This window comes from Pan paniscus, chromosome 4, assembly GCF_029289425.2.
Source record: "Pan paniscus chromosome 4, NHGRI_mPanPan1-v2.0_pri, whole genome shotgun sequence".
Lineage (NCBI taxonomy): Eukaryota > Metazoa > Chordata > Mammalia > Primates > Hominidae > Pan > Pan paniscus.
Window position 1 is genome coordinate 44,007,498 of NC_073253.2, and position 22,039 is coordinate 44,029,536.

Sequence of the window (22,039 nt, forward strand, 5' to 3'; positions counted from 1 at the left end):
ATGTATGTTCCCTTACAGTAGAATGATTTATATTCCTTTGGGTATATACCTAGTAATGGGATTGCTGGGTCAAAAGGTATTTCTAGTTTTAGATCCTTGAGGAATGCCCATACAGTCTTCCACAATGGTTGAATTAATTCACTTTCCCACCAACAGTCTAAGAGCATTCCCATTTCTCCACATCCTCTCCAGTATTTATTGTTTCCTGACTTTTTAATAATCTCCATTCTAATTGGCATGAAATGGCATCTCATTGTGGTTTTGATTTGCATTTCTCTGGTGATCAGTGATGTTGAGCTTCTTTTGTATGTTTTTTGGCCACGTAAATGTCTTTTTTTGAGACGTGTCTGTTCATATCCTTTGCCCACTTTTTGATAGCGTTGTTTGTCTTTTTCTTGTAAGCATGTTTAAGTCCCTTGTAAATTCTGGATATTAGATCATTGTCAGATGGGTAGATTGCACAAATTTTTTCCCAGTCTGTAGGTTGCTTGTTCACTTTGATGATAGGTTTTTTTTTTTTTTTTTTTTTTGCTGTGCAGAAGCTCTTTAATTTAATTAGATCCCATTGTCAATTTTGGCTTTTGTTGCAATTGCTTTTGGCATTTTTGTCATGAAGTCTTTGCCCACCATGCCTATGTCCTGAATGTTGTTGCCTAGGTTTTCTTCTAGGGTTTTTATGGTTTGGGGTTTTACATTTAAGTCTTTAATCCATCTTGAGTTAATTTTTGTATAAGGTGTAAGGAAGGGGTCCAGTTTCAGTTTCCTGCATATGGCTAGCCAGATTTCCCACATTATTACTGAATATGAGATCCTTTCCCATTGCTTGTTTTTGTCAGGTTTGTTGAAGATCAGGTGGTTGTAGACGTGTGGTGTATTTCTGAGGTCTATGTTCACCTTCATTGGTCTATATGTCTGTTTTGGTACCAGTTCCATGCTGTTTTGGTCAGTGAGGCCCTGCAGTAATGAAGTCAGGTAGTGTGATGCCTCCAGTTTTGTTCTTTATGCTTAGGATCGTCTTGGCTATATGGGGTCTTCTTTGATTCCATATGAAATTTAAAATAGGTTTTTCTAATTCTGTGAAGAATGCCAATGGTAGTTTGATGGGGAACTTCACCTTTTACCCTTAAAAAAGCTTCGGCTCCCCCAGCTTTTTCAAATGTGCCTATGGTTCACTACGGTACACATATCCCAAATTGCAGTTCATTGCTCTTCCCAGATAAACTATTTTGAAAAGTCAGTCTCTCTGCTGTTTATTTTAATAATTTTTAATAGAAGTACATCTTTCTTAAAAGCATAGCAAAAATTTTAAGTACATTCACAATAATAATAATTAGGAAACAAATGATCATTGCTTTGATTTTAAGAATTATTAATTTCTTTAATTTTTCAAGTTGAAATATAGAACATGTTTTATTTAGTTACCAATTTATTTCTGTATTTTTCATGAAACAATTTACTTTGGTAAGAAATTTCAAGGAATCTGTGGCATAAATATATATTTGGTCAATGTTCCTTGACCCAAAGTATTAAGGCTGGGTTGTATTTAATTCAGTGACTAAGTAATTTAGTCAGGTTATTCAATAAATTAATGAGGTAATTATCTATAAATTGTTATAATCTGTAAATCTATAAATCATATGTAAAATTTTATTATAAAAAGCAAATGAGTCTTTCTAACAATAGCTAGTTCCAACAATAAAATAACTTCACTTTTAGTTAGCAAGCTCATATTACATTTCTAAATATTGAAGTCTGTGCAGTAGTTAGTGAACTTTTAGTCAATTATTGAGAAAAAAACTTTTAGTACAGTAGAAGATATAAAAAACATGATTGAGCTCAATTTCTCTTTTTTAAAAAATCACTGATTTCTTGGTCAAACTTTTGCTTCTTTTGGAACTTTTGAACTTTGTGGCCATGTGAAATGGCACTCTGAAACTTCTAGTAGACTCAAATTGAGGTAACTTTCTTGCTCACAACAATTTTATGTCCAGTTTCTAATATAAGCCATTATTTCTAACACATGCCATGGTTCCATGTTTGAACTAATGTTAATACCACCTGCCCCTACATGACTGAGTCTGAGCACATCCCTGGGCCACATCAAGCACCATGGCAGATTAATCATTCCTTATGGTTTTAACAGGCAAGCTGGGGAAAAAAAATAACTGTCTCCTCCAACTTTGGTTATGAGTGAGTTTCTTACCTTTTAATGGTGAAAAATAAACTTATCTGTCATAGGAGAAAATAACATTACACTCATATGGAAGCAGAGGTGAGAAGTGAAGCCTTAGTAGTGATGTCATCATTGCCAATTACTGAAGCCAGGAAGTTAGGAATCATCAGTCTTTTTCTTTTGAATTAGTGTGACAGTAGTCGAGAGAGAGAAAAAAGTAGGCATGCTGTATGTTATTTAGAGGATAAGATCTATAGATTTGAAATTGATTTGGCATAAACCCACAGGAAAGTGAAGAATCAAGCATGTATTCTAAGCTTCTGCCTTGAGCAAGTGAGCAATCAGCAACATCAGCCCTGTGACTTACTAGATTTTTACTGAGGTATACTTTGTAATGTAATAGCTGCGAGAAACTGAATATCATTGAAATTTAGAAAAGGTTATGACAATGTCATTGGGTTAATAGATAGCCTTTTCGTACAAAGATTTGTAAAAAATGAGAGGCCCTAGAAATTTGCTGTGTATATTATGCATAAAAATACCACCTCCAGTGAATTCGTTTGGAAAAGAAACTCAAAGCAAGGCCAGACAAAGAAAACAAAAAGAAAAGAAAAGAAAGGGAAAGGACAGGGAAGAAAAGGCAAGAAAAAACAAGACAGACAAAAAATTGGAAAAATATGACAGAGAGAGCAAGAATTGTATATATCATAATTTTATAATATTTTAAATTTATAAAATTATTTTTTGACTTTTTTTAATTCAAGAAGACCCTGGATATAAGTCCATCAGTATATAAATAATTGCTAAGAACTGGGACTAAATTTTAAATAAACTACACTGTTGAAAAAGCCAATATTTTCAAGAAAATTGACCAAAAGGTATCCTTGTCTTCATTTCCACTGACATCTTATGACTGCCATATTTTTTCAGCTATGGCTCTTTTTCTACCAATGGCATGTCACAAAAATGTGTGAACCTCTGGTCACTATAATTAGTCATACCAATATTGCATAATTTTACCTCAGAATGTTTTTTCCAACTACATTCTTTCTCCAGGGGCATTTATATTCAATGTTTTTTCCAGGGGCATTTACATTCTGAATACTGTGCCTCAAAGTCAAACTGGCTAGCATTACAATCTTGTCTGGTATTATATATGCATTTATTAATGTACAAATTGGCCTCATAAATAGAATATATTTGTCAGGAGTTTTAGGTCTTGTGTTCCCAACACCTAACAATAGATACTTGTTGAATAAATTATGAAAGGGAAAAATAATTTTTAAGAAATTTTGAAAACTTAAAAAGGAAACAAAGGTGTCACAATGGAAACAAAATTTCACTTTTTTTTCTCTGAGTTTAGAGTAAATCTCAGATTCAAACACATCTAAGGATGTACAATTATCAATTATGTAATTCCAAGGGAAAGTAATTTGTACTTACAGGTTAGATATGATAATTAATTCACTTAATTCTACTCGTTTGCTTTAAAAAAAAAAAAAGAGGCTGTCAGAAATAATACATCACAGTAAAACCTCCTATCAAACAAGAAAAGATTGTATTTGGGAAAACATTTTCATAGACCTAAATTTAGTAATGTTTCCAACTTACATTTCACCAGTTGAGCTTCCCATTAGAAAATGTGTTTGTATGACACCAATTCCACTTGCATTTTTTCCCACAGGTTTCCCAGCAGACGTTTACAGTCCTTTAGTGATGTTATAGCCAGAATTGTATTAGGTAATAATATAAAATCCCTAAATTTTATGTACAAACCTTCACTGATATTTTTAGTTATCATGAAAGAATCCTTGTATTTATTTCTATTCTAATTCTCCTCATGTCATTGGTATTTTATATGTATTCATTGTAAACATGTGTTGAATGTTCTAAATTTATACAAGCAAAACAATGTACATATTCTAGAGCTTAATATTTTCCCTCTCCCTGTTTTTTTTTCCATGGCTTTCTCTTGCTTTCACTATTGCAAACTCTGACCCTTAGAGGCAAGAGTCATGACCATTTATTAGTAAGATGTATCGTTGAGTATCATAAAATAGTTGGATAGTCTGCTATTTTTTTATAGTAGCAAAAATAGAATGTTCATATGCTTGCCCATGATTTTTATACATTTTTAAATTTGTCTACCACATGCCTAAATTTACCAAATTAAGTCCGTGTATATAAAACATTTGCACAAATGTTACTCAAGTTGTCTGAAATAAAAATACATGTATTTTGCAATTTAGAGCACATGACACTAAAAATGTATAGCTCCGTTAACTCACCTTTTGAACAAATTTCAGCAAGAAATTTCAGAATGAATATAAAAAAGTTAAGAAATATTCTAATATAAAGTAGCTGAAAAGTTTACAGAAGTAAAGAAGAAAGACACAAATTAGTAGATTCTGAAGAATTATCTATATGAACCCATAACTATTCTCTTTATTTTGGATATTCTATTGTTTCCTTATAATTTGTTTATAAGTTTCCTTATAAATAAACAAATTATAAGGAAACAGTGGAATATCCAAAACAGAATATGCAAGCCAATTAACAATCACCATTTTTACCAACAAAAATATTGAAAGTCAGAAAATTGTGGAATATCTTTGAAGTGCTAATAAATGATAATGGCAAATCTAGAATTTTATGTCAATTAGATTTAGAATTCAAGAGCAGATCAAAATAGGGACATCTTCAGACAATCCAAAAACTGAGAGTTTACTACCAAGAATAGTAACTTTTACAGTATATACCATAGAATAAAGGATAATTAACTGGATGTAAATTCCAAAATATTAGAAGAAGAAAGGATGTGAAAAAACATATATAAGCAATCACAATTTTATTTAACAAACACACCAACAATATGTGATTTGTGGGAATAAGAAAAACAACATAAATATAAAATAATGAACAATTTGTAGCAAATATTTTTAAATAATTGCAATTAAAGAGCCCTAAGACTTTGTATTGTTTGGGCTTGGTGTTAATAAACTTTATATTTTATGTTAATAATGTTTATTAGAATATCAAAATTGCCTAGCAAAAGAAAACTGATAATGTGAATAATTTCCAAAATAAAAGAGATAAGTTACAAAAAAATGTTAAAGTAAACAAATGCAAAACAAGGCAAAAAAAAAATCAAAGAATTTGAGAAAGACCAGCAAAGTGAATAAAAGGAAGAAAATATGACTTTAAATATAAAAAAATAAATAAATGAAAACCTAAAAAATAACATGCAAGTTGCCAAAAGAAAACAATTTACTTGACTGAATAAAGGTCGTTAAAGGATTTCTTCAGCTGGTGAGCACCAGGCAAACCTGAAGACTAGGTGGTTCCAGACTGAAGTAGGATCAGGCGTCTAACAGAAGTCTGTTGAGTATGCCTGGTTTAGGCTGGACAGATATTTTCTGCTTTAACTGAAGTTGAGTTTAGGTTTTTGGGTTCTTTTCTGTTTGTTTTTGTTTTATCTGTTTATGTTCCACTTTCAGAGTCTCATTATCCATCAGAACAATATTATATGAGAACAATCTTTGCAGTTGATGGGCTAACCACGTTCCCTGGGTGGGGCAGGGGAAGTAGACAAGAATAAGAATGAAGTGGATGTAAAGGAAGAAGGCAAGGGGCGGGGGATTATTACCCTCTAGTATGTTTGTTTTAATCACTTTACACGGTTACTAGTTTTCAAATTTACTAAATATTTTATATGATTCAAATCATTAACTGAGAAATTTATTTCAAATTCAGTGCTCTTTGCAAAGTACTGGCTAGATGTTGGAATCCAAAAATGAACTGTGAAAAAAGGCCCGTGTCCTCAGGAACTTATGTTCAGAAGAAATGGAAAAACAAAATTAAATAAGTGGATAAATACATGTGTGTTGTTTTACTAAGACCTTATTTATTAAATATTTTGCTAAGCCTATAATATTAAATCAGCTATTTATATATCTCTATATAACAATGGTTCTAGAGTCAGGAGGTTAACCTTGTGGATTCCTCAGTGACCTTGAGTAATCACTCAACCAAAATACATTTGTATTTAAATACGAACATAAGTTCGAACATTATGTTGTTACCCTAGCCACTTCACAAAATACGTTCGAACAATAGGTTGTTACCCTAGACACTTCACAAAATATTTGAAAAACACATGGATAGACAATTTGATGATTCTATAAATCTGGTAAATGAATTAGAAATATTATAAAAGGTTTTTCTGAGAGGATACCATCGAGCAAAAAGAAAATGACTAGCATTTGACACTATGTAACTTTAAATCTATATTTCAGGGACCTCTGTCACTTTCTTGGGGAATTGAATCACCTATTCCTACCTAATTAGCAGCATGAAAATGAGTTGAATCTCCAGGTTATAGCATTTGAAGGCATGCCTGAGAGGAGCAGATTCAAAAATCAACAGGTGGTTGATGTTTTCTGTGGGGAGCATTCCTACCTCAATCCTGCTGCTGTGACCCATTCCTAAACAGCTTTGGGGTCTACAGTCCCCCTTGGTACCTGCTGGGGATTTGTTCCAAGACCACCACCAATCCTACCACCATCATTCCTTCATAGCAAAAGCCAGAGATGCTCAAGTTTCTTATATAAAATGGCCTAGTATTTGCATATAACTTACACACACCCTCTTGTATACTTTATATCATTTCCAGATTACTTACATTAATAATACTGAATACAATATAAATGCTATGCACATAATTGTTATAAGGATTGTTTTTTATTTGCATTGTTTTATTGTTGTATTTCTTTTTAAAAATTATTTTTGGTATTTCTTTTAACAAATATGTTTGATTCATGGTTAGTTAAATCCACCCACAATGGGGGTATGGAGGGTCAACTGTATTCAGGAATTTGCATTAACAGACTTAAGAGCCTAGTAGATTCTCTGCTTAAATGAACTCTGTGCAGACACAGCATTCAACATTTCTATTTTGACACTTTAAGCAGACTGCAGTGTTTGACAAGCTATTTCAGTAATATGCAATAATCTTTACAAAATAGACATAGATGTTCTGTGACCCCAAATTCTCTGAAACTCTAAACTCAATTATTGAATCTATAGTGGTGTTTCTGATCAGATTACAAGATGAAGGAAGCAATGGAACTTGGCCTAATGTAATGAAAAATATTGCTATCTCTCCACTGATTATTTTGGATGATGGGAGAGCTGTATAGCCATTTAACTAAAGAGGAATCCTTTCAGGAACTACTCTGAAGTACTTTAAAAGATGGAGTTGCTGAAGAAAAAAGATTGAAAACAATTGGCTTAGCTGTTCGGAGCATGGCAAGAATGTAACTATAATCTGTCATTGTGGGGGCAGACAGATTGCCTGAAAATTGAATAAATTGGAAATCACTGGAAGGCAGCTATTTTGTCCTTGAGTGCATTAGGTATCTTGGAAAAATGTTATTAAATGGTGAACAATTGCTATTGAAAAGTTTCTAGTTGTTTGGAATATAGAGTTACATAAAGTCAAGATTCTATTATTATTCTAATAATAGATAAAATCCGAATGTAAAGAAAATGTTTCCTATGAAATATGTAATTTAATTCTTATCAGAGCAATACTTTAAACAATTATTTGATTAGCCTGTTTGTGAATGTATATAAAGTAAGCAATAACCTTATTTTCTCCTCTTTGTAATTTATTTATTTATTTATTTTACATGCAATACTTTTATTTTAGACATGCAAGGAAAGCTATTTCAGAATCTACTAATTTAAAGCAAGCAGCTGTATACAGACAGCAAAAGAAGCAACATTTTGTTACAGCTTAGCACAAGGCATCCAACACAAACAGGCATGAGACAATGCATATTTATGTAGCATTAAAACCAGATGAATAATATATTGTGGGGCAGGAGGAGGAAAGGAGGGGAAAAATAGAAATGAAAAACCAATGTTTCTCAATGCTTCCAATATATAATGCTAAATTTCCCACCTGATAGCACATCCAGGTGCTTCAAATGTAGTGCATTACAGTGAGAATGTTAAGAATGGAAAATCTTATCTGTGTACCTACCTAATACTAAGTTTGGTCAAAACACATTTTCATAGATCTTCTTTCAGTGGTAAATCGATTTGAACATCTTGTGAAGTTATTGTTTAATAACTTACTTAACTTAGGCTTTATGCTCTCTATGTATAAACAATGAATTCTTTTCCTTTTATAAAAAAATGCTGCATGTTTTATTAAAAGAATATGCAATAGTTACCAATATTAAAGGTTTTAAAATTCAGAAATATAATGCCACAGTTAACAAAGTATTAAGTATTTAAATGAGGACTTAATATATTAGAATGCCATCACTAGTAAAATATAAGTATTTAGGTATTAAAACTGAATATTAGAAGTTTTGAACTATATAAACTCAGCATTAATGCTTTGAAAGAGTTATTATTCAGCAAGATATTGCAGAACAGACTTCAGACATAGCACTGTAATAAGTTCTTAAAGGGATTGTTTGATATTATTATATAGCACAAATGTGATTCAATAAATGTGGCACTACAAAATTTCTTAATACTGAATGTTTTAACCTTAAATATTATATAATGGTACAAATTAATTTTAGTTTCTTGTAATATTTTCACATATACTTTTATGTGATACATTAGAACACATTAGCTCATACAGATTGTAAGATAATCACACAAAATAGTTTCTTTTTTTAACCTCAATATTTGAAGACCAAACCACACTATATATTATGGCACTGCTTATTTTGACCTAGCACTTCAGCTATATTTTCTTTGGTAAAGATTTTAATGATCGTCATGTTTTCCTCTTATAAGATAAATCACAGATGGTTCATTAATAATATGTATGTGTTTAAGATTTAATATTACTCAAAACACTTCTAGGTCATATTTTGTCAAGATGAGATTAAATCAGTTGCAGAGAGGAATGAGCTGTATCAAGATCACATATAGAATGAAAATAAAACAGAAAAGTTTGGAATGTGAACAGGAAAAAAATACAATCATAAAAGTACTAGTTCTAAAATGTTCTACTATTATTATACAAGACAATAAATCACCATGCTGAGGATATTTTCTTTCATATGTATATCAGCATTCTATTTCCTCTGTGAAATTCTGCATACTCGATGAGTAGTCATTTAGTACACAGGGACATTAAAATATTCATGACGTGGCATCTATTAAATGTGAGAATACTCTTCATAGGGAGAAACCCCTCTTCACTGGAAAAACATCCTTCAAGAAGAAAAGAAACTCTCCTATAGTAGATCGGCCTGCTCAATTGCTTTAAGGACATTTTTCTTGGATGTTTCCTGAACTTCCCCTCCCAAAAGAAACTCATCCAAAATAAAATAAGCCTTCTCAAAATTAAAGATGATATCTAGTTCACAGACACTGCCGAAATACTTGTCAAGTAATTCCACATAACGATGAATTATTTCCAGGGTAATTAGTTCATTGTCCTGATCCTCAATAGCACAGCAAAAATACAGACTAGCATATCTTTTGTAAACAATCTTCAGATCTCGCCACTCAAGGAAGCTGCACATTTTAGGTTTCCGTGCTAAAACGGTCTGAACAAGTTCTTTTGTGATCTTTTTCTTCTCTTTGTCTGATAGTGGGACATAACATTTTTGCAGTCGAAGCTTTCCCTGACGACTAAAAAGCAACATAAACTGCATGGCGGCCGCGGGCAGCGGGCGCGGCGGAGCTTGGCCGGCGGCGGCGGCGGCGGCGGCGAAGGGGAAGCCCCTGTCGCCGTGCTGAGGAAGAGAAGCCGTGGTGCTGTGTCCTCTTTGTAATTTAATTCATTAGAAATTGAGAATCTCAGACTTCTCTCCAGCCCTATTAAATCTGCATCTTCATTTCCAGATCACTCATATACTGTTTAACTTTGAGAAGCACTGCTGTATATTGTCTTGAGAGTCCACACTATGAAATAAATTGGCCCTTATTTACTCCTCAATTGAAATTCTTCAGACTTTCTCAAAGTTTCTAAATAAGTCCCAGTTAGTGGAAATGAACTGAATTTAGTTTAATTTTTTTTATCATGCATTGTTTTCCAAAAGAAGAAGGCTTATTTCTGCCAACTTCTTCTTATCCTCAACTTCCAACCACTGTCACGTCTGTCTTCTTTCTTTTTAATATTTTCAGGTGAATTAGAGGTTTGTCAACCGTAAGAATGAAATATATGGTTTATGGCCTATTTTTATGTAACTGGTCATTCTGAGATCTGGAAAACACTACCTGTGTTTATCTGCAACTAAAATCTAGACACCTGAGCCTACACTGCATAGCGAAACAGGTCACTAGAAAAACACAAGCAATTTAGAAAGGCTTTTAATATTGAACAGTTGCATTTTGTTTCTATTCATGTCTATCGCTTTCTCTTTTTTATTCTAAATTGCTTTATTATATTCTATATTTAATATTCTATCATTAATGTCAATAACAGTCAATAATAATTGAGGACTCAGGTTTTGTCAATACACTGATTTATAATTAGTACAATATGTTATGAGTTTCCTTCACACATTAATATTATCAGCTCTTCATTTTTTGTTGTTCACAATATATCTTCAACTACCTTTTTATTTTTAGGCAATGTACATATTACAATTTAAGAATAACATCTTCTTTGTTAAATATTTATTTCCACCCCTTTTCAGAAAATTAGATGGTTTACACTTATTGTTAAGAAATAATATAAAGCTTTTCTGGTTTTGTGCTTCTAAATAATATTATTAATATATTCTTTTGTAATTACAAAAACTCCTTGTTTTTGTTTTGTAATTACTTTCTCAATAAAATAGAGCTGCAAATATTTTGTTCCTTTAAATATTTCAAATAAATAATTATCATTTATAATAAAAAATATAAAATATGCCAAAGAATTTATTATTTCAAAAAATATGTCATTCACCAATTTGCTTTTAAATTTGTGAATACAGTCTCATTTTATTTTAATACTTTAATCATAGATCTTAACTTTTTTATAATTAATTTTAATTTGTATTTAACATGGTAATAATATTTTTACTTAATTTTATATTGTTGGCTTAGTAGTCACTGTTAGTACACATAACTATTTTACTTTTTCAACATATAATTTTCATTAATCTTATTCAGATAAAGTTCATTTTCACTATTTTTCTTCAATTGGAAATATTTCATATTTTAAAGACTTCCATTCCTAACAAATGCGGAATACAACATTTTTAGCTCAAAATATTTTTCAAAACAAAACAGAATTTTTTCAGTCTTCACATATAAAACTAAAGCAACAAGCTCAAGTCTATCCAGACATTTTATACTTCAGAAACGAAAATATTAATCTTACGTGTTTATGGCGGATGTTTTTCTTATAATTTTAGTTAAAAAATATTTGTAGAAGATTTTTATAGTAATATAGTCAGAAAATTAGTCGTATTTTTATCTACAAATTAAGCAGTATTTTAAAAATTAGCTCAGGAAATTTTATTTTATATTGTATTTTAGTCTGTATTTGAATGGTATTTAAATTCTTAGATTTTCACTTTAGATGTAGGAACTCAGGTGCTTATTCTATCCTCTTTAATTTTATATCTGTGATTTCTTCTGCTTTGTTTTCAGTTCTATTTTTTTCCTGCACTGCGAAAGAGTTTCTAAAGATTGTATTTAATATCACAAGCTTCATTTAGTGCTCTATCATTTGGCATTTACATTTTTACATAGTTTTAAAATTATATATATTTCTTTGTATTTTTTATCTAATTTTATACAATTTTAAAAATCATGCACCTCTAATATCTATTGACTAGGTTTAGCTTTCATTTCAGAGATAACATTAATAGTGAAAAATATTATCTTAAATGCAAAGATATTCATTATTTAAAAATTGATCAATGACATTCACCAAATTATCACAGGGACAAAAACATAAAATGATCATCTGTAGAGATGCAGAAAAATAATTTGACAAAATTCAGCACTGATTTATAAGAATTATCAGCAAAATAAGAATAGAAATGAAAATTGACCAACAACCAGAAATAACAGCAACAACAAAATACCAAGTCAGTAAAGATGGAGAGAAATAGGGAAGCAGTGAAGGTAGATGTCATTTCTGTTTTTAGTGGTGGAATACAAGGTGTTCTTGTGCTTAAAGGTCATGTTCTTGTGATAAAACACACTGCAGAGACAACACAGTTTAATTGGCTGAGGCAGGTGACTCCCTTTAAGCATCAGGGTGGAACAAACTACACGACAAAATGTAATTTTAAAAACCACTCTCATTCAAATGTAATAATATCAAAGCACCCTTAACTCATTAATGAGTGAAACAATGAGTGTCATGGTCTGAATTGTGTTCCCCTCCCCAAACCCGTATGTTCAAGCCCTAACCTCTAGTTATACACATAAGGTAAATGAAACCTTATTTGGACACAAAGTTTTTGCAGATGTAATCAAGCTAAAATTATGTCTTTAGGTGGGACTTAAAATAACATGGGTTATCTTTATAAGAAGAGGGAACAGAAACAGATAGGATGTGGAGAGGACCATGTGAAGAGAGAAGCTGAGACTGAAAAGGATTTATGTATTAATATTGACAGAAGCCAAGGAACACCATCTGAAGTTCTGACGGCAACATCAGAAGCTAAGAGAAAGGCATGGAAAAGATTCTCACCTAGAGCATCCAGAGGAGAGGTTGGTCCTGCAGACACCTTGTTTTCTGACCTCTGACCTCTGCGACTGTGAGAGAAGAAATTTCTGTTGCTTAAAGACACACAGCTTGTGGTACTTCATTATAGCAGCCCAAGGTAACTAATATAGATGACAAAATTGGTTCCAAGGGTGTTTGAGGAACTGGACCTTTATAGGCATTATTTTCATAATACTGCATTAAGCTATGATAACTGGATTAGATTCAAAATTGAATAATGCCCTAAATGCAATAAAGCTATAATTTTGAGATAAAATTTTAATAGCTTTATGAGATATAATTAACATCTGGTATACTGCACATTTTTGAGGTGTGAAATTTTTAAACATTAACATACGTATATACTTGTAAAACTATCACACTATAAAGAGATCTCAAGCCTCTTCTTTTGACTTTCAACACATTGTCAATCCAGTACTAATCTGGTTTTATTACCATATATTAGCTTTTATTTTCTACAATTATATATCAGTAGAATTATAGAGTATGAATTCTTTTTGTCTTTTTTCCTTAAGCATAATATTTTTGAGATTCAACAATTTCTTGCATGTTGAAGTAGCACATTTTTTTATTGTTACATATTATTTCATTTCATAGACATACCACTATAATTTATTTACTAAACTCTTGACCAGAGGTTCTCAAATGAGGGACATTTTACCTGCCAGGGGACATTTCCAATGTTTGGGGACACTTTTGGTTATCAGAGGTTTGTGGAGGAGGGGATAGAGTGTCCACAGGCCAGGGTTCCACAAAGGATAGCTCCCCACAACAAAGAATTAAGCCACTTCAACAGCTAATAGTGCTGAACTTGAGAACGCCGCTCTTGGTGGACAGTTGCATGGTGTCTGTTTTTGACAATAATGAATAAAGGTACTTGTGCAAGCCTTTTTACAGACTTATGCTTTTCTCCCCCCTAGGATAAATGCCTAGGGGTAGAATTGGTACATGTAAGGTAGATTTAGTTATCCAAAGTAGCTGTACTGTGTTACACTCCCACCGTCAATGTATGCAAACTCTAGATTCTGGTTTCTTGACATCTATGCCAAATATTGGTAACACAATTTTTAAAATAGTAGCTTTTCTAGTAGATGTGTATAATTATCTCATTTTATTTTTTATTACTAACAATATTAAGAAATTTTTCATTTGCTTATTTGCTATTATATCATTTTTGTGTAGCATCTGTTAGTTTTTATAGTTCTCTTGTTTCTATGTTGTACATTATATTTATATATTCTTGCTCTTATTCATAATAAATAGTATATATAATTGTGTAATTAAAAATAAACATTAAAGTATAAATATATTTACACATTTCTGTAGTTTATCATTATATAATTATTGCTTTCTGAATAAAAAGAAATTTATCCACAGTTTGGATAAAAAGAAATGCTTTCATGTAGTTTACTAAGACATTTTCTGTGCTTTATATTTGAAGGCTATGCTTTCACTTTTACACATTGTTCCATAATATATTTTGGACTCCTTTAATTTTGAACTCATTCACGCTTTTATTGTGAGGAAGGACTTGAGGTTTGTTTTCTTCACATTTATCTCGTAGTTCTGCAAACTTTGTTAAATAAAATTATCTTTCCCCTTTGAATAACTGCAGTATCTTTGATATTATATTATTCATATAAGCATGGATCTATTTGTGAACTCTATTCCATTCCATTACTCTAATTGTTTATCCATATACTAATAACACATTCTCTTGATGACTATAGCTTTAAGTTATTGCATGGTGTTAGGAAGTGTGAGTATTCCAACTTTTTTTTCAGCTTTCTATCATTTGTTTTTGCTCTCTTGATGTACATTTTTAAATCAGTGTGTCAATTTATATAAAAATATCTTTTGTGATTATGGTGAGGATTTCTAGAATGATTAATTTGGAAAAACCAAAACCTTTTACACACTAAAATTCACTGAACTTTCAAGCCATGATTATTGTATTAGTTTGTTCTGGCATTGCTATAGAGAAATACAGAAGATTCAACAATTTATGAAGAAAAGAGGTTTAATTGCCCCACTGTTCTGCAGGCTATACAGGAAGGATGATGCTGGCATCTACTTAGCTTCTGGGAAGACTCAGGAAACGTACAATCATGGCAGAAAGCAAAGGGGGACAGGCACGTCACATGGCCAGAAGAGCAAGAGAGTGAAAGGGGAAGGTGCTACACACTTTTAAATGACCAGATCTCATGAGAACTCACTCACTCACTATTATGAGAACAATATCAAGAGGGATGATGCTGAACCACTCATGAGAAATCCACCCCATGATCCAATCACCTCCCATCAGGCCTCACCTCTAACATTGGAGATTACATCATATCAGATTTGGGCAGGGACACACATCAAAACCATCAATTATTGTATGCGACTCCATTTATTTAGAACTTTCCTACATCTCCCAACACTTTTGCTAGTTTCCTATTTAGAGAGATCTTGCATGTAATTTGTTAAAATCATGTATACATATTTTATTTTTATTAATATTTTACATGGATTTGATTTTTATCATTAATTGCTCATTGGAAATATATAGAAATAAGTTAATGGGTTGACTTATTTTTTCTATGATGTGGCTAAAATTACTAGTTTATTCCAGCAGCTGATTTTTACAGTCACTAGAAGTTTATGTATAGGTAATGGAGTTGTTTAAAAATTTAGAATTGTATTTTTCATTTCTTAACTGTGTATGTTTTACTTATTTATTTGATTTGTCTCACTGGTTAATTCCTCCCATACAGTAGAGAGAACAATAGTGAAAGAGGACACTTTGTCTTCTTCTGGATCTTAAACGAATAATTTATTAGTTCAAACTTCAGTGTGATATTTCCGTAGATGCCTTCTATTTGCTTAAGGATGCTTCTTTGTATTCTATTGGGGCAAGATATTTTTACTATAATTCTATCTTGAAAATGCCAAATGTTTTTTCTGCCTCAGAGGAAGTTTATATATTTTTTTCATTTTACTCAGTTAATGTGGTGAGTTTGAAAATTCAAATACTTGAAAAATCACGTTCCCATCAAACACTGCTTCTTACTGTGCCTTTCTAAGAGGACTACCCTCAACTTGGGCATTTAGAGGATACTTCCCTTCCTATAGCTCAGGGTTTTTTTGTATTTTTTTTATGTTTAAATTTTAGTGATATTTCTTTTATGTGTTTTTAAAATATTTTATGGGCTACTGCATTGACCCATTTGTTTCAACTTTATAGCTCTAGTTAAATATAAAAATTAATAAAATGTCAACACTCAAGTATTACATATATCCCTTGATCTGGTGATTTAGGACTATGAGAAAAATGCTCAATTTCCCTCGATAGAAGGAAGTATGAACTTTTTTATTTATTTATTACTGTAGTCTCACAGCCTAAAAATCAGTAGGTCTCCATTGATCAGCAAGCAAATGATCATGATTGTTTTTCTGAATTTTTGACAATTTCAGAATAGGCAAGAAAGCTAAGTTTTAAAAATAAAATGCCAACATCAAGAATTTAAAATCAAATTCGTCACAATGAATCCCAATAGGAAATAGTTCTTCATTTTATGATTACTCAGAGATTTTGCTTGTTGTAGTGGTCTTCCTTCTGGCTCATAATTTTTTGCTACTCTGCAGCAGAAATAATAAGAAATATTTTCCCAGTCCACAGCGGTGAAGGAGAAGAAAACTATAAATCAAAAGTAGCATATTCTGTGGATCATTTATTGAAATAAACACAGTGAGTACAAGATGGGTAATCTATTTGCATAATCAAAGACACCCTTCATCTGTGTCTATTTTTTTCTTTTCTTTTTTTTTTTTTGAGACAGAGTCTCACTCTGTTACCCAGGTTGGAGTGCAGTGGCATGATCTTGTCTCACTGCAGACTCTGCCTCTCGGGTTCCAGCAATCTTCCTGCCACAGCTTCCTGAGTAGCTGGGATTACAAGGTATGGGCCACCATGCCCGGCTAATTTTTGTATTTTTATTAGAGATGGGGTTTCGCTATGTTGGCCAGACTGGTCTTGAACTCCTGGCCTCAAGTGATCTGCCCGCCTCAGCCTACCAAAGTGCTGGGTTACAGGCATGAGCGACTTGCCTGGCTATGTCTATTTTTAACATAGTTATAGTGAACTATAATTATTTTTACATAAAAACTATTCTTACAAATGTTATATGTATTTTAAGAGCATACAAACTTACGGGTTTTTTTATTTAATAAAAACAAGTGGCAGATTGATAATGCAGAATATATTATTTATAAAAAATCATTTGTTGTCATACAAACATATATTTTATTTGAAAATTATACTTTTGAATAGCTTTTTGGAAAGTTAAAGTATTCTCATTTATTGCATACATTTGTCACCAAAATTATACGAAAGTGTTTGATTCAAAATGTGTGTGTGTGTGTGTGTGTGTGTTCCTATATAGGACCTGGATAACACATATATATTAAATAAATAAATACATGTATATATATATCATGCACACACATTTAAATATAATGTAAATGTGTGTGTGTGTGTGTGTATGTGTATGTGTATGCAGATGCCCCTCTGGAAACAAATTTAAAAACAATCCCCTCTTTTGAGTGTATAAAGAAGTTCCTTTCTTAAGGAATGGATAACAGGGGTTGGTACTTTGGCTGAATTCCTCTTCCTCTTACTTGCATTAGACTTGGCACTGTTGCATAGAACACAATTTTCCAAAATGTAATGTCTGTGTTATGCCTACAAATGTACCATACATAACAATTTGTCATTTTCTGTAATTACATACTGACCTATTTAACATTTATCTAACCACTTATATATCTTAATCAAAATAAATCAACCCATGTAAATTGTTTATTTCTATTGTCTTTCTCAGTATAATGCACAAGATACCTTTCTATCTCTATATGTATTTGTCATTTTCATGTCTGTCCCTACATGAATTGACTCTATTTTTCTATTACATAGATATGTGATGTTAGGACAATATATGTTAACTAAAAATGGATGATGCAACCTTTTAAAATTATGACCATCGCAGTGAAAATTATGTCTCTAAAACCCAATGACCACAGGGACATTCCAGTTTTTAGAAAAATATCAGGGGCTTAGGTATTTTCAGATTAAATTTTGAAAAATAGAGTATCTTTCCATTTATTTATGTGGGCAAATTTCCCATTTGTTCACATTAAATCTTAATGGCATACTGCCTAAATCTTTCTCAGAAAAGCTTAGCCAAATTGCCTAGGATGTTTCCTTTCTCCCATATTACCATCACTGTATACCATCATATTTCTAATAATTTTAATTTTGGAACATGAAAATGGTATTTCAATTTAAATGCGTATGTTTTTCTATTTGCAAAGAGATTAAACATCTCTTCAAGTTTTTAAACTATATGCAGCCCTTCTTTTCTGCTATACCTGTTCATTTCCTCAAGCTATTTTTCCATCAGACAGTTTCATGTTTTCTCATTGATTTGAAGCTTCTATTAAAGTATTGTATACACATGGGTAAATGCACATAAGTTTAAAGCTTAGTGAGTTTTAAAATACTATGATCATCCAGAATAAGAAAATGTAATAGTCACACACCTGATTTCCACCCATCCCTCCTAACATAACACTATTCTAACTTTTACCAGTAAGGAATCAAATAGTGTGTGTAGTGTTTTGAACCACATTTTTTTGCTTAATATTATATTTGTGAGACTAATTGATTATATGACCTGCAAATGAAACTATTTATATTTATTTCTCTAATATTTTATTAGGTGATCATATTACAACTTATTTGTTTACTGTACTCTTTATAAGTATTTTAGTCCACTTTTGGGCCACAGTTTGGGGTTATTTTGGTGTTATTCTGAAAAGTGTTTTCATGAGTACACATTTTTTTTAGCTATATATATGCATGCATTTCTGGAGAAACCATCTTTACAAGTAGAATTTTGGAGCCTAATACATATCTTTATCCAAATTATTTGAACTAAGTTATGCCAATAACATCAATTTGAGTGTTCTAATTAGTCAACATTCTCATCAATACTTTGCATTTTCTCTTCAACTTAGAATTCTAAAATATTCCTTTCAAATTCAGGATTCTGAATGACAAGTACTTACATCTCATTGTGGTTTGAATTATTTTTTCAGGTAACCAATATAAATAACAACCTTTTAATAAGTTCATTGGTTATTTGAATATTTTATTTTTGAAGTGTCTAAAATATTTTCTTTCTAATCCAGTCCAGTTATTTTTCTGTGGTTTGCTTCTTGTTGTCTTATTGAGTTCATTGCCTTTTTAATATTCTTTTCCAGTTAACATTTCCCCCTCATTGATCTGAAATGTTTTCATTATATACCACCTTTCCATATCTGTCAATGTCTTGATTTTCTATATGATCTTCATCTATCTGTATTTATAACTCATTTTAATCATAGAAGCTTTAAGAATTGCTTAATATTTTGTATTGACTCCAAATTCCATTGATTTTATAGGATATTTCTAGCTATTCTTGCTTCTTTATTCCTCCAAGTAAATTTGTCTATTTTTCTAAATCTGGAAAAAGAAATTCTAGAAAATGTCGTTTTGTTATGACACAGAAGATATAAGTTTATTTAAAGAACTGGCACATTTATGATTTTAAGGCTTTTTCAAGAGCATGGAATTTCTTTCCCCGTGCTCAAGTCCAAATTTGTGCCATTCAGAAGTGTTTTCTAGTTTTTTTTATATATAGGTTTTAAACATTTCTGGTTAAGTTTATGCCCTCACATTTTATTTTAGTTTGGTTAATGACGTTTTACATGTGTGAGTTCCTCAATTATTTCTTTTAAATGTTCTGATTCAATAGGAACACTCTCCTTAGTATCCTTAACAGAAATGATTCTTGTTTATAGAATTGCTAAATAAGTAAAGAAATTTTAAGTTAAATCATGGCAAGGAGTTATAATTATACTAAGCTTTTTTGTTCCTAGAGATTTTGGCTCACTCATATGGTAATCTATATGAAAATTTTTCTGTGATATCTAATATTAGAAAGATCCTCAATGATAGAATAGTGTTTCTTCCTAGCTGATTCATACATCTTTCTCTGCCAACATTTTGTTTGTTGAAGTGTTCACCAACATATGACTCATTGCTTACTAAATCCCTATTGAGCAGCCAAAGCCCTGGTGACTAATTATGTCATTAATTTGGGAAAGTCAGAGACAATAAGACTGTCAGTTGAAACTTTGTAGGAGGTAAAAAAGTCACTGCTGTCAGCTGCAAAGATCCTTAAAACGGTCTTCAGTAAAGTCAAATTTTGTGACAATAATTATTGCATCAAAGTTGGGGAAATACCTCTTAGATCAACTAAGATACATTGAAAAGCCAAAAATTATTTTTATCTCACTTTGTATTCTCATAAGGTCTATCCACTGTTACTTGGATATGAGACTTAACAAATGGAAAAGAAGACAGGGGTACTGTCACACTGTATTTTCCTATGGCCTAATGACCACAATGGTTGATGAACTGCAGTAAAGTTTCTATAATATTTTCCATCTATTCATTTGCTCAATCACCTTGTAATGGTTATGTTGGTTAATTCCAGTCTTTCATGTGTAAGCAACAAAATGAGACTTAATTTGAAATATCCAGTATTTTTCTATTCTTACAAATAATTTTCAGGATCAATGCATTGAGGATTAGGAATGGCAATGTGTATTACTACTTTGATACCAACTATATCCAATCTAATGTTGGAATTTGTTTGACAAAGTGTTGTGTATTTGAAAACAGGCAGCACTGAATAAAAAGAATATGGGCAAAAGAAAAATGGAAGTGTTTTGAATGGAAGTCTAAAATATTTATTGATCAATGCTGAACTGAGTAAGCAGGAGATGCCTGTACATAAATGACATTATCCTGATCTAGTAACAGGGAGAAGCAGAATATCTGAAAGCTGTTTATTAATTGGATAATAATAAGATTAGAAACATGCAAATCAAGATTAATAGTATTCACTTCTAATTGGGTTTAGGTAGACTTTGACTATTTTGCTTCTGATGTTCTTATATTTTTAATTTTCTATAATGATCATATAACATATAATATTTTCATAATATTAAACATTTTAGAATTAAACTCCATTAGAGTGTATCTTTCCTAAAATAATATAAACATCCAATCTTGTCCTTAACAATTCTGTTCTCAAACATTAGCCTATTCCCTCAAGCCAATGTTGCTTTCGACCCATATTGTCCATCATTTCAATTTATCTCAAAGTTTCTTATTGCAACAATTAAATGCTTTGAATGATACCCAAGGCATAGTTCTATTTCAATAAAATTTCAAAGTTAATAGTTACATCAAATTTTGTTGGTGCTCATTGAATTTGGTTATTAAAACCATAAGTAGTATGTTTTATGCTGACTGAGGGAGATAAAATTAGTAATGTTTAATATTCAAACTGTGATGACTGAAAAAAAAATGAGGCCTGTAAAATCTTATTTAATGTCAAATTTTAATTAAACAGGCTTAGCAGACCAAAATTAAAATCTCAATTATTTTTAAATTATTAATGACAGACAACTAGATTGAGTGAACACTGGCATCTCTTTTCAAATAACTTAGTTTAGTGGATGAGTTAAACATAAACTAGTTATTATAATGCAGCGAAGTATGTGAAAAATTTAATTTGAACCCCACTTAGCTTAAAATCCTGACATTCTAGGATGCAAGTCCTGCAAACTTTCCATATGTAATCAACAATTTTCTAAACATGCATGCTGTATCTCTCCTGTGTGACTTTGCATACATCATTCCCACATTCTAGATTATCCCAACCCACCTTAAGTGACTGCTTTTGCATAATCTCCCTTAAAATTCTAACTCAAGCACTGCATCTTTTGAGTCCTTCCCTAACATCTTAACATCTTCCTTCTTTCATTCATCATTAACTATAGTTAGTTATTATAGCACCTGTTAGCACTGTAAAATTATGTGTGTTACACAAGTACAACATGCAGACTAAGGTCGTGTATTACCTAGCCTCATACCAGCGTCACCTAGAACAGCAAAAATGTATGCAGATTAATCACAATATATTTGGATGTACAAAATATATTGAGAGCAAAATATGATGGAAATTTAGGTGATGCTCTTTGAGCATTGCTTCCATTTTCCAATA

General features: G+C 31.5%; 2 protein-coding genes across 3 annotated transcripts in view; both read right to left on the bottom strand.

Moving 5' to 3' along the window:
* Positions 1-22,039, bottom strand: part of BDP1 (B double prime 1, subunit of RNA polymerase III transcription initiation factor IIIB) — a 286,362-nt gene that overhangs the window by 261,646 nt on the left and 2,677 nt on the right. The window contains exon 2 of one of the 2 annotated variants that reach the window (XM_063604208.1): positions 12,846-12,910. The exons of the other annotated variant lie outside the window; for it this stretch is intronic. The gene's annotated coding sequence lies outside the window, so the exon portion shown is untranslated. The remainder of the gene's footprint in view (positions 1-12,845; positions 12,911-22,039) is intronic. 2 annotated transcript variants of the gene reach the window in all.
* LOC117980273 (AP-1 complex subunit sigma-2-like) lies at positions 4,950-12,849 on the bottom strand. The gene has a single exon (XM_034959982.3). The coding sequence runs from the start codon at positions 9,859-9,861 to the stop codon at positions 9,439-9,441; it is 423 nt and encodes a 140-aa protein (XP_034815873.1). The 5' UTR covers positions 9,862-12,849; the 3' UTR covers positions 4,950-9,438.

Coding starts and splice junctions, on each gene's coding strand:
- LOC117980273 (XM_034959982.3), bottom strand. CDS start 9,861: ATGCAGTTTATGTTGCTTTTTAGTCGTCAGGGAAAGCTTCGACTGCAA.